We start from the raw sequence: 13,147 nt of genomic DNA on the forward strand, positions 1-13,147 counted from the left end.
AAAAAATATAAATAGTAAATTTTTATTTTTATTTTTTTGATATTATTAATAATAATGAGATTGCCAATAACAAAAAAAAAAAAGCAAATTTCTTCGTCGTTCTCACATAAACTTAAGTATTCTTTAAATGGAAGATGATTTATAAGGATAAAATTGCAATGACGATGTTGTATCAAAATACGAAATTGTTTTTGGGATCCAATAGGAGTATCAGGGGGGCATGTAGGGACTGTAGCTTTAGATCCAACAGCGAGCATCAAAATCCGATACCTAATGGATCCAACCCGAAAGATCGAGTATGGATATAGGTTTTTGGATCCGATCCGATAACACTTTTAGGCATCGGCGGCGTCCCTCGGCCAGGAAGAACTCGGTCAAACGCACCGCAGAAATGCTGAGAGGACGTCTCCTCCCTCTGTTCCACTTCTGCCATCCCAAAGCCTTCTCTTCTTCGTCGTCTTCCTCCTCCTCCTCCTACCCCGAAATCCCCACTCTCTATTCCTTTCTCCAACCTTCCATCTTCGCCATCCGCACCACCAAAGGCCCACAAAACCCCGCGCCCTCGCCCTCGCCCTCGCCCACCTCCCTGTCCTCTCCCGGCAAAACCCTAACCCCAGAAGACACCGCCGCTCTCGAGTCCGACCTCCTGTCCGCTCTCCGATCCAGCCGCACTGACGACGCATGGAAGTCCTTCAAGTCCCTCGCCTCCGTCCCCCGACTCCCGCGCCCCGACGCCGCCGACGCTCTCGTCGCCCACCTCGCCTCCCTCCGCGACCGGCACAATCTCAAACGTGCATTTGCCGCCGCCGTCTTCCTCCTTGAGCGCCGCCCGGGAACCCTCTCCATTGCCTCCCTCGAGGCCCTCCTCCGCGCCATGGACTCCGCCAATACCCCCGCCCCTGCCCTCGCGCTCGTCCGCTCCATGCTCAAGAACCGGGTTTTTCCTCCGTTCGCCGCATGGGGGAGCTTCTTGATCCGGATCACGAGGAGGAACGGCTGCTTCGACGCTTTCTTGCGCGTGTTCGAAGAAAGTTGCCGCCTTGTGCTGGACGAGAACGTCGAGCCAATGAAGCCTGACATGGCCTCCTGCAATGAGGTTTTAGACGGGTGCTGCCGTGAGCTCGGGTCAGTAGCCGCTGCGGAGCGGGTGGTTGAGATAATGTCCACTATGGGCATGTCACCGGATCTGCAGAGCTTTGGGTCGCTCGCCTTTTTGTATGCATCCAAGGGCCTTGAGAGCAGGATCGTTGAATTGGACAAATTGATGGACGCATTGGGTTTCTCAGACAAGATGATCGTTTTAAAAAATCTGATTAGTGGATACGTGAAGTCTGGTTCTCTTGAATCGGTTTCTTCTGAAATTTTGCGGGCTCTGAAAGAGAGACATGATAAAAGTTCATATTGTTTGGATGAAGATACCTACGGGGAAGTTGTGAAGGGTTTCACAGATGGTGGCAGAATCAAAGATTTGGCTAGTTTGATTATCCAGGCACAAGAACTGGAGTCATCACAAGATTCAGTTGGCATTGATAGGTCAATCGGGTTTGGAATTGTTAATGCATGCGTTGGGCTGAATCTTCTGGACAAGGCACACAGCATTCTTGATGAAATGAATGCTCAAGGAGCTCCAGTAGGGCTTGGCGTGTACTCATCAATATTAAAAGCATACTGCAAAGAGCAAAGAACAGCAGAAGCTGCCCAATTGGTGACAGAGATCAGCGCCGCTGGGCTTCAATTAGATGCAAACAGCTATGATGCCCTCATCGATGCTTCTATGTCAGCTCAAGATTTCCAATCAGCATTTTCTCTTTTCAGGGACATGAGAGAGGCAAGAATTCCTGATCTTAAGACGAGTTATCTCACTATCATGACAGGGTTAACAGAGAACAATCGGCCTGAGCTCATGGCTTCCTTCTTGGACACTGTGGTCGATGACCCAAGAATTGAGATTGCTACACACGATTGGAATTCCATAATACATGCTTTCTGTAAGGTTGGTCGTTTGGAGGATGCTCAAAGGACATACCGAAGAATGATTTTCCTAAGATTCGAACCAAATAACCAGACATATTTGTCGCTCATCAATGGCTATGTGTCTGGAGAGAAGTGCTTCAGTGTGTTAATACTTTGGACAGACATCAGGAAGAAGGAGTTTGTTCAATTCGATCATGATTTAGTGGATGCCTTCTTATATGCCATGGTGAAGGGTGGATTTTTTGATGCAGCAATGCAGGTCGTCGAGAAGGCACAGGAGCTGAAGATTTTTATTGACAAGTGGAGGCATAAGCAAGCCTTCATGGAGAACCACAAAAAGTTGAGGATATCAAAAATTAGGAGGAGAAACTTCAGGAAGTTGGAAGCATTAATAGCCTTCAAAAATTGGGCTGGTCTTAATGCATGAAGATGTGGAGTCTGACTTCGTATAAAACTCTATCCAAGCAAAAAGCCTACCTTGAAGGAAAATGCTGCATCAAAATTTATTATGTGAATGGTGGACAAGGCATGCTCATCCACATACCGTAGTCTGCAAATGTATTGGAAAATAAATTACGAAAGATTCAGAAGTCATTGGAGTTTGCAAACATATAAATTCAATTGGACAAGACATGGTCGTATCTGTCTGTACAAGTGATGAAGTTAAATTATTGTTTACAGAGTCAAACAAGATAATGTCTTAAAACTATAAGAGTCAACTATGATTTCTTTCACAGAGGAGTTCAAACAAATACAAAATCCACTATGTATGCAATCTTTACCAAGTCAGTATGCATCAGTTCATTCCAGCTTGAAAATGTTCAGTGCTTGAGTGAATTCCAAATTTACTTCCACCTAGAGCAGAGAATTGGTGCTTCCATATTCAAAGATTGCTAAATTGAATTGGTTCAGGGAGACGTCGGCAACTAGGAAAAATCAGTAAATTTAGGTCAATATAGCTAGTTTGTAACCATTTTCACAATAACTGTTACAAAAAACTTAGCCAGGGAAAAGTTCAAGGTCAAAATGTCTTCTTCAATCAAAAGAGTCCTGTCTGTACATCAACACATTTTCTTTTTCTGGTGTAGCTATTAACTGTTGTTAAATCAGTGTCGAGAAAAACTGATTGTCTTCTTGAAGCTTCTGAATTTATCATTCCTAGTCATTGTAGACAATGAAAATTGTTCTGATTGATTCTTTTTGGATCATTGTTGCCTTGTATGGTTTAGATTTTCCCAAAAACCTTAGCCTGAATCAAGGATCATTGTTTTGGGTACCGGACTCGCTTTGGTGACTTGTCAGATCGGTATACCGATCAATATCGGTGTATCGTGTGTCAGTACACTGGTACATATCAACGTTTTGGAGAGGAAGGAAAAGAAGAAGAGGAAGGGCAGGTGGAGGAAGAGGAAGAAAGGAGGAAGAGGAGGAAGAGGAGGAAGAAGAGAAAGTGGTGGAGAAGGAAGAAGAAAAAGCAGTGGAGGAGGAGAAGAGGTGGTAGTGTACTTGGGAAGAAGAAGGTACGTGACGACAGTGGCGTCGTGAAGCAGCGGCGGTGGCAACAGCATTGAATGTGAACGTGGGCCCTAGTTTCTATTTTACGTTTTTTTTTCTTTTCTTAGTGCTGAGTTGGATGGGGCCCACCATTATTTTAGGTTTTTTATAAATTTTTTTCTGAGTTGGATCGGGACGCCCGAAACGGGGGTGATCCATGTACCGGTCCACGCTCGGACCGGTATGTACTGCCCTTTTGATACTGTTTCGGGCAGTACGACAATCCTTGGCCTGAATACCATTTTTAACCCTTGATGATCAACAAGCTGATTCTTGTTATCATAAGCATGACCAATATTGTTATACTAATTTGCTTACACGTTTTCCTTTCTTGAAGCATTTTAATATCTACATGAAAGAGATCTTATGGCCTAACATATCTGTCTACTTCAAAAATTTTGAATTGCTATCTTGTAAGTCCCCTGCTTTTTATAACTACTAATTATGAGCAAAAGTCCACCAGAACAATCTAAGATGGCTTTTAAGTTGACTTGAATGATATGAATATTCTCATTCATTGGATGATCTGAATCATATTACCTTGACTTTCCCATACAACTTAGTTGATTTTGGCCTATTGTTGGGGAAGTAGTATATGGTAATAGAACCTACTTATGGAACATTGTTTTCCATTGTGCCAATGGGCTTGTACAATATGGAGTGATACCTCATGGAAAGGCTAAGTTTTACTGGCTATATATTCAGGATTTTGATTTTTATTTGGTTCTCATAGAAATTTCTTTTATACAGATTTTGTTCAATTTAATTTTATTAGCTCTTTCTTTAAAATGGAACTTCTGAATACTTTTTTACTGAACCTCTGGTTATCTTATTGGTTTAAATCTGTGTGCATCTGTTGTCAATGGTCTGTACAGTCCATCAGAATTTTTTTGTTTTGTGTTGTTGCTGAATTGTCCTTGATATGCATGGTACTTATGAGATTGATGCATGCCTCTTCATCTTCTTTTTTGTATGCAGTTCTTTGTGTAGGCTTCTAAAGGTTGGTTTGTTTGTTTTCTTCAATCATAGTTAAAGGTTCTAGCTGATGAGGAATCCCTTCTGAAACCTCATCCCAGAACTGTTAAGCTATACTTCAAACAAACTGATCAGTTTGTTTCTTGGTCTCTCTCAGAGTCGCAGGTATTATGAAGTTCAATATGAGTCTTGGCTGTAAAACAATAATCATAGAACTGCAAATTTGCAGCACTTGTTGTTAATGTTACACATTAACATTGTTTTGTTATGCATCAGTCTGCATCATTTAATGTTATACATCAGTCTGAATTCTAGTAAATATTCTTTTACTGTGGATAAATTCTTTAGATTAAAGACTTGCTTAAGATGATAATTCTGATTTTATTCATTTCCAGGTTCCATTTTCATCTCTTGGGGCTTCTAAAATGATGGAGGTGATCCTCCAAACAAGTGTCTTGATATATGGGTCATGAGGAGAAGTCAAGAGGTCATGTGTTGTGCAACAGAGAGACTAGGATTGAGTTGGAGCAATGTCATTATAGAATTTTAAGAGTCTACCTGCCTCTTGAGCTTTATGCAACTCCACCATTGAAGATGTCTTTGCTTTTTGCTACTTGCGTAGATTTCAAGGTATACCAGGCAAGGTGAGCTGATTGAACATGGAATCAAAGTGCACCTTGTTCATATGGTTGATAAATCTATGCTTCAAAGTGCTGGCAATAATGCCACTGAAAAGGAACCCAGAATAGGCACCTTGACAAGCACAAATCGTGGCTGTAATTAAAGGGAATGATGCCAAGTCGCCGAGATTGATGGGATCGAGGACTGAGATCATTCAGGTTATATTTAGGTTCCTTCTATTGGTGCACAAACTGGAAATCCTTGCTGGTGGTGAGACGTATGATTGGTAGATTCAAGTTATGGAAAAGCAAACATGACAATCACATGTTGGAGAAAGCTTGGTCATCCTCATCAATCAGGTGGTTTCATCTTTTCTCTTCCCCACTTCTGTTTCTCTTTGTCTTTCCCTTTTGTCTTTGATTTCAACTGGATTGAGATTTGTGTTTCAATTGATCTCTATAACTAAGAAAAAGAACCATTTCATGATCATGTCAATGTCATGCAAGCCTCTATTACTGTCATAATACGTGTGAAACTTAGCATGTGATTAGTATGCAATGTTCGATTGGAGAAGGAAAATGGTGCTCATCTGCTTGTTGGCATTAGTTCAACTGCATATGCAATCAATAACAATCAAACTAGGATTTGTTTTGAGAGTTGTTTTAAATCCATGTGCAAACTATGCTTGTGTTGGTTTTTGTAGTTCAATGAATCTATGTATATAAATTGGAGCATAAGCATTTAGGCTTTAGATCAATCAAATTAATGGGTTAATTTTATATCAAGTCCTAATTATGATGATGTCTCTCCATAGTCTCTGTGGATTTGGACAAGTTTGTATTTCTAGCATTTGTATTTATTTCTGTGTGATTAAGGATGACTTGAAACTTTTTGATATTTGATATGACAACTCCCAAGAAACATTTAACACATGCAATCAAATCATTCAACAAAGAAATCCAGATCAATAGAATCAAGGTCCAAGTTTTTGTCAGACTATCATCACTTGTCAACAATTACAGCTCTTTTACTTTTTGCAGACATTTCATTTTTGTAGACCAAGGGATTCTGACACAAATAATTCAAAATTCAGCAATCTTGTCACATTTAAGATTTCTTATTTGAATTGATGGAAACTTCATAAAAGTGACAGTGCAAACTTTGAGGGGCCAAAAATCTCTCCCACCACATAAAGAACACCAAGACAGCCAAATCATAGAAAGAGAAATTGTAACAGATCATACTATTCATTGGCATCAAAGCTAGTTGCACATTAACCTAACTAGGGAGGGCACCCAAAACCTCATTTAATCAATAAATTGCTGCCTCCCTAGATTTGAGAGAGAGAGAGAGAGAGAGACTGGTCCATGAAGAACAAGAGAGTAACACATCCATCCTACCAACCCATAGCACCATCCACCCAAAAGGAATAAAAAACCTCCTATGTTGCCACTAGACAACAAAACTAGTGTGCTAATGTCTCAAGATGCATCCACCAACCATTCATCAGTAGTAATATCACATGCTTGTTGCACAACCTGATCCACCCGTCAATTTGCATTCCAACTTTCCCAATATCTTCATATCAAAGCCTCAATAAAACCAAGGGAGAGAGCAAAAAGGTTAGGAGGAGAGAAGGCATCCCTTTGTTTGGAATCAGGCCACCATCACTCCCATCAATGCTAGTTGTTCCTGTGGGGCCTAGGCCACCCAGCACTCCTCCAGTGCCTGTAGTGCCTGTGGTTGGAGTGAAGGTGCTGGGAGTTGTGGAGCTTGGAGTGGTGCTTGTGCTTGTTGGAGTGGTTGAAGAGCCTGCAGCACTGATGCAGAGTAAAAGAATGAAAAAGTTTTAGGGCTTAGACAGATCAATGTAAGTGGAAAAATAAGGTAGGAAATTGATACAACCACATCTAGGCATTTAATCTAGCAAAACTAGCTTTGAGTTTCAACCTTGGCCTTCAATTCCAATAAACTATGGGGAAAAGATAAAACAAAGTTCCAGCAAGAAAAATAGTGAAATACCCAATGGGTTTACTAGATGATTAGAGGATAATGACAACACAAATGCTTTATAAACAGAAGAAAATGCAACTTGGCATTTTAAAGTCCCAGTTAGAGGCAGAGGAAGAGTTGGAATCCACAGAACAGACAACTAAAGTTGCCTTAAGATAGAATTGGATGAATGGAGAAACTTAAAATTGTTTGGGATTCAAGGAACCATAACACCATCATCAGTGAAGGTTGCTGTAAAACTGTCCACTCCAGCAAAACCAAGAAAACTTGGAGCCTTCCAGCTTCTAGAACACCTTTCAAGGTTGCTTAAATTGCTCAGGGTTGAATTTCCTAAAAGAACCGAAATAAAAAGGCCAGAGGAAAAGGAGAAATGCCTTTTACAAAGAGTTAGAATATATCTTATTTCTTCTCAATCCCATTACCTTGTAGTGGCAGGGTATGTGCACCCATTTCCTCCTGCAAAAACCAGAAAAGACATCAGTTTCTTCCCACACTGATCTACTTGTGTGTCCATGGCATGTAGCAAAGGGCATGGAGAGAAAGATGTGTTTTGAGAGGAGGCTTAGAGATCACCTGGGTCAGTTGAGCTAAGCATAGCAGAGCCAGCAAAGTCACAGGCATCCTGTGTCTGACCCTTCTTCTGGTAATAGCTATTGGCAGCATAGGAACAATGGGCAAGCACTGTGTTAGGGTTGTAGCAAGCCCCATTTTGTAGGATTGGAGTGCAATCAGCCCCAGCTCCACAAGCATAGTCCAGTGTCTTTTGCAGAGCAGTGGTGCTCAAATCAGATCGACAAACACACCAAGCAGCATCTTCCCAAGGAAAAATAAAAAATAAAAAAGAAAGAGGATATAAGATTTTAGATCATCTCTTACATTTCTGGACATTATAATGAGCAACAAAAGAGAACCTGGAGTTTGAAAACTAGTTTAGAAGACTCTCAAACCATCTTCTTTATATTTTTCTTCTTATTATTTGCACTTCCAAACCATCTACAATAACTAGCTTTTGTGGTTCTTAGAATTCCATTTTCTGTGCAATCTGTGTAGTAATAAACAAAGACAGCCATACAAAAGGCCGAGAAAAGCAATCTCAAATAGAAAAATAGAACACTCATCCTGAGGACATACAGTACAGATCTGAGCCAAAGGATGAAATGACATGTGTTTGAAGAAGAGGCTGCTAAGTCATGGCTAATGGACACTTGAACAAACATCTTTGCCCTCCTCATAAATCATGAGAAAAAAGGAACAATCATGCAGAAAAGGCGAAAGAAAATAGATCATCTTTCAGAGACACATGACAATAAAATATAAGAAAGAAAAAAATGAAATTATTCTAGAGCTTACCTGAAGCACCAAACATGGCCACAGTCATCAGGAGGAACACTAAAGCAGCCATTGGTTGCCAACTGAGAAGAAGATGGGAGAGAAGAAATGGCCAGCCGACCAAGCTTTGTTCTTTGAGAGAGAGTCCGAGAGAGAGAGAGAGAGAGAGAGAGAGGGCCTTCCCATGGGTAATGATTTTGTAGTGGTGCATGGTGTACCAGCGTAGAAGAAAATGGTATTCCCACGCGTCCGACTCACGCGTAACGTTAACGCGATGAGATGGCAATCAAACGGCCATTAGGTGACGAAGGGAAAAAAGAGTTGCAGGATAGCCACAGATTTCGGTTGGAGGCGGCGGCCGACTGCTAGTGGGCCCGAACTAGTATGCCAGGTAGGCGAAACGGGTAAATCGTCAAACAGGTGGGGAGAAAAGCTCATCTTGATCCAACATAAATGGACGGTCGAGATGCCCGAAAGGGAAATTGTAGCGGTGCGTTCAAATCGTAAACTTGGACAGAATCACCACCGACGCCTGATCTAACATAAATGGACGGTCGAGATGCCGGAAAGTGCGATTGTAGCACTGCGTTTAAAATCCATTAGACAGACAGGATGTTGATCCCCACCGACGCCTTGCCTCGCACGCATCTCAAAACACTGCTCACCTCGATCCAGCACAAATGGACGGCTGAGATGCCAGAAACTGAAATTGTAGCATTGCCTTTAGAATGTACTATCGCACAGGATCCGCACCCACGCGCTGTTCACCGAGATCGAAGATAAATGGACGGTCGAGATGTCAGGAACCGAAATTGCAGCACCGCGTTTCAAATGTACAATCGGACCCACCCACCCACCAAACGAACCCACCCTTGCGTCTCGCATCGCTCTTCTGCCCGTCTCTCTGGATTCTTTGGGGACGGAGGCGAGGCATCTTTCGGTGGGCATGTGTGGGAATCGGGGACGGCGTGCGGCACGTACCGAGGGAGGTGGGAATGGGGGGGGCCACGGCGTCCTGTTCTCTCGTCCGTTTCGTGTTACTGTGCCTGCCACGGGTAGGTGTGATGTGCTGGCGCCGCATCAAAATTCGGTATTCGAGGGCTGGTCCAGATGTGCAATATTAGCTTTTCCTTCGTCCCATTATTTTCATATACTTTATTTCTGGTTGGTAGATTATTATTATTATTATTCTTCTTCTTTTTCTTCTTCGTCTCTTTCTTTTATTTTAACTTTTTTTTACAAATTTTGGTCTCTTATGTCATCATCTTTTTTTTTAATACATTTTTTTTTTATCTCTTAAGAGACAGAAGTTCTTTGTGCACTAAAAAGAAGACATATATCACTTACCAAAAAAAAAGAAGACACATATCATGTAATATTCCAATGAAAGAAATAAGATTTATAAAAAGTGTATGCAAAAAATCTAATTTTTTAGATTATATATAATATTATTATTTTTTAAATAAGTACTTATAAGTAATAAAAAGTTAATTTGATGATATTATGACTGGAAATTTGTAGCCACCAATCTAAGCATATATTTTCCCTTTGTTAGCTCATAAAATGAGGTTTAATGAAGTTCCAACTAGTTGGGTAATTAGAAAATTAAAAAAATTAAATTAAATTTAAGTAAGTTTCAGTTTGGGCAAAATAAAAAAATATCCTCAAGTTTTTACCCTCTTTTTTTTTAATTCAATAAAACATCTTTTATTTTGTAAAGGATGAGATTATGGTTGCCTCCATCCTTTGTCACCACCAACTGTCTTTGGATTGCCACGAGGTGTTGTTGCCTTTGTGCAGTGACATTCGTCTTATCGCTCGTGTCTCTCATAATTTCATTCTCTTTGGCTCTTATCTGATTTTATCGTCATTGCTTCCACCCTTGCCCTCATTTGCCTTGCATCGTATCATTATCAAGTAGGGTGTCCTTGGCTCCCTTTATATGCAAGGGTAGAGATAACAATGAAGGCCAAAAAGAACAAGACAACGAATGTGAAGATGAACAATAACCAAAGAGGACTAGGCAAAAAAACAAAAGCAAAAGTAATAGGACAAAGACATAATATTGACTAGAATAATCTTATCTTTTAAATAATAATGGATTTTTTATGAGAATAAATAAAATAGAAAATCCTTGGTGGGAACTCAATGTAATCTCTTTTTTATTTGAGAATTTTATCTTTTAAATTTAGATATTTTATAAATATAAAGGGGATTATATGACTTAAACCCATGATCACAAGGTGATAATTAGGATTATTACATTCTTTTAGAGTCAATTTGGATGTAATTAGGTTAATCATAGAAAGTTAAGCACAACTACTGTGATTCACTATAATTTAAGATCATTATCATATTTTTAAGATCAATTTGAGAATAATTAGACCTAGTTATAATCAGTTAAGGTGATTCATAAACTTCTTATATTTAATATAAATAAATAATTATATTATAATTTTTCATACATTAATAAATCGATTTGGAATTCTCATGTATTTAATTTGATGATTAATTTTTAACTAAAACTAATTATAAATATTTTATTAGATAAGACTTAATTATTCGTATAATTTATGTACGCTGACAATTTAGATTCCCAATTAGATTGTAACTACATCTAGCTTAATCTCCACGAATGAGTTAGAGATAATCTCCTCTAAATCTAACAGAGAGAAACGTAGGAGCACAAAATATCATCCTTTATTTCATTTCCTCTCATCAAAATATTAAAATTTATATTTATAAAAATAAATCTTAATTCTTAAAGACTACTCTTTATAGTTTTGATTTATAATCTAAATTCTAATTCTAAATCATCGAGAATTTAAATACACCTTGGTTAGTATTTTTTTTTAACATATCATATTAATACTATTAAGAGGATTCAAACCCAAAATGTTATGATAAATTGTCAAAGTCATTACCAACTAAACTGACACTTCACCTAATAAATTTTAAATCTAAAGTATTAACCACTGTAATATAAAAGCTATTTATAAATCTTAATTCTCTAACAATTGATCTTTAATCAAAATCTTAATTTTAATTGAACTTTTTTTTAATATTTAAAATCTAAATATTTCTCTAAATACTTAGAACCCTAACAGAACCCTAACAGATATAGCGATAGAAACGTCGGCGACTCTTTCTCTCTCTTTGTATTACTAAAAGCATTACCTTTTTCTCGGATTTCTACATCGATAATTAGGCATTAGCACCATGGGAAGGCGAAAGCTCCCCTTCACGATGATCGACAAGAAGAGCCGCCGGCAGATAACCTTCTCCAAGCGCCGCAAGGGGCTGTACAGGAAGGCGTCCTACCTCTGCTCTCAAGGCTACGACATGGCCATCATTGCCATGTCTTCCGTCGGCAACGCCTTCGCCTTCGCAAACCCCGATATCGACACCGTCATCCGCCGCTACGTACGCGATGGGCATCCCATCGACTCGGGCAAAGAAGAAGAAGGAGGAGGAGAGGTTGCAGCAGTAGTGCCAGTAGACAGCCCAGCCACGACTTTGGGCGTTTTGCATGGCAGCGGCCCAACGCTGGATCTGGTTACGACGCCCAAAGCCGGCAAAGAAGCCGCGACGAGCAGCAGGATGATCGGAGAAGAAACGGTGACGAAGGCCAGCATACTGGAAGACCAACGGTTCTGGTGGAACAAGTCGCTCGATCATCTCAGGGTGGAGGATCTGCGAGAGCTCGAGAAGGCGATGGTGGAGCTGCGGAACAAGGCGCAAGAACGTGCAGATCTTATCTTGAGATCGACGACGCTCAGCCTCGGGCGATTATAATTGTGCATATGTAGCAAATTACTTTTAGATTATCTGATCAGAATAACATTACCTTGTCCCACTGCAAAATGTTGCAGCTCTTTTTTCTGAAGATGATTCCCAAAGAGTATAAATCAAATCTAAACATTGATAGCTACTGATGTTAGCAGCCAGAAGCACAATGTCAACAGATCTTTCTGCTTCAGATCCCTCTGTAGTCCGCTGGACACCTCGAGCTTTCAGACCTGAACCTGGAAAGCTCATTGGCTGTGTCACACAGCAAATTGGACTCAGGCAAGTAATCTTTCCCTTTTGTACACAGCAAAAGATGCATGCAGACAGCTTTGGGTAGTGAAACAGTGTCATGCATTGCACCACAGAAAGAAACTGATTCCTTGGATTCTGCCAGCCCCTACTTTGCTTGACAGCAAAGGTAAGCTTTCAGACAAGACTTCTTTCTGTGATGGCTCCAAACTCTGCAACAAGAACACAGGTTAGGCATCGTGTTTATCTCTTCTCAGAGGAGGAAATGATAGTTGGTATGAGGAGGAAATGATAGTTTCACTTGTCTACCGACGGTGGTGGGGCGTCTGAAGCACTCCTAATTGGTAAGACAACCAAGAAATGTCCTCTACAGTAACATGTCAGAATCCTAAATGATGTGCTAAAGAACAAATCTTTTTAAGCTCGGACATGACCTGTTTCCTTGCAGCGAGATGGTCCATAGGAACGATCACATGTGGGAAGGAGTTCACATCCAGTAGACATGGGATGTGGCTGTAGCTGTCTCCTTGCAGAAGCTTCAACCCAACGCTTGGACCTTCGATGTGAACATTAACTACCGCCGGCCGTGTCCCACTCGAGCTAATTTAATGCCCCCTCCACTAGGAATCATCTCCAGCGTCAT

The 13,147-nt window shown here is 40.4% G+C and overlaps 3 protein-coding genes across 3 annotated transcripts; 2 read left to right on the forward strand and 1 right to left on the reverse strand.

The window, feature by feature from the left end:
• Nucleotides 1-369: 369 nt before the first annotated feature.
• On the forward strand, nt 370-2,960 carry LOC135648889 (pentatricopeptide repeat-containing protein At1g69290-like). The gene has a single exon (XM_065166895.1). The coding sequence runs from the start codon at nt 392-394 to the stop codon at nt 2,399-2,401; it is 2,010 nt and encodes a 669-aa protein (XP_065022967.1). The 5' UTR covers nt 370-391; the 3' UTR covers nt 2,402-2,960.
• A 3,380-nt stretch (nt 2,961-6,340) lies between these two features.
• LOC103997145 (PLASMODESMATA CALLOSE-BINDING PROTEIN 3) lies at nt 6,341-8,646 on the reverse strand. Its single transcript, XM_009418291.3, has 4 exons — nt 8,488-8,646; nt 7,711-7,950; nt 7,560-7,593; nt 6,341-6,944 (listed from the first exon to the last, which is right to left on the reverse strand). Exons 1-4 carry the CDS (start codon nt 8,537-8,539, stop codon nt 6,710-6,712), a joined length of 561 nt encoding a protein of 186 aa, XP_009416566.1. The 5' UTR covers nt 8,540-8,646; the 3' UTR covers nt 6,341-6,709.
• A 3,039-nt stretch (nt 8,647-11,685) lies between these two features.
• On the forward strand, nt 11,686-12,261 carry LOC135649997 (agamous-like MADS-box protein AGL29). Its single transcript, XM_065169020.1, has one exon. It carries the CDS (start codon nt 11,686-11,688, stop codon nt 12,259-12,261), a length of 576 nt encoding a protein of 191 aa, XP_065025092.1.
• The last annotated feature ends 886 nt before the right edge of the window (nt 12,262-13,147 follow it).

This window comes from Musa acuminata, chromosome BXJ3-9 (genome assembly GCF_036884655.1).
Source record: "Musa acuminata AAA Group cultivar baxijiao chromosome BXJ3-9, Cavendish_Baxijiao_AAA, whole genome shotgun sequence".
Classification (NCBI taxonomy): domain Eukaryota; kingdom Viridiplantae; phylum Streptophyta; class Magnoliopsida; order Zingiberales; family Musaceae; genus Musa; species Musa acuminata.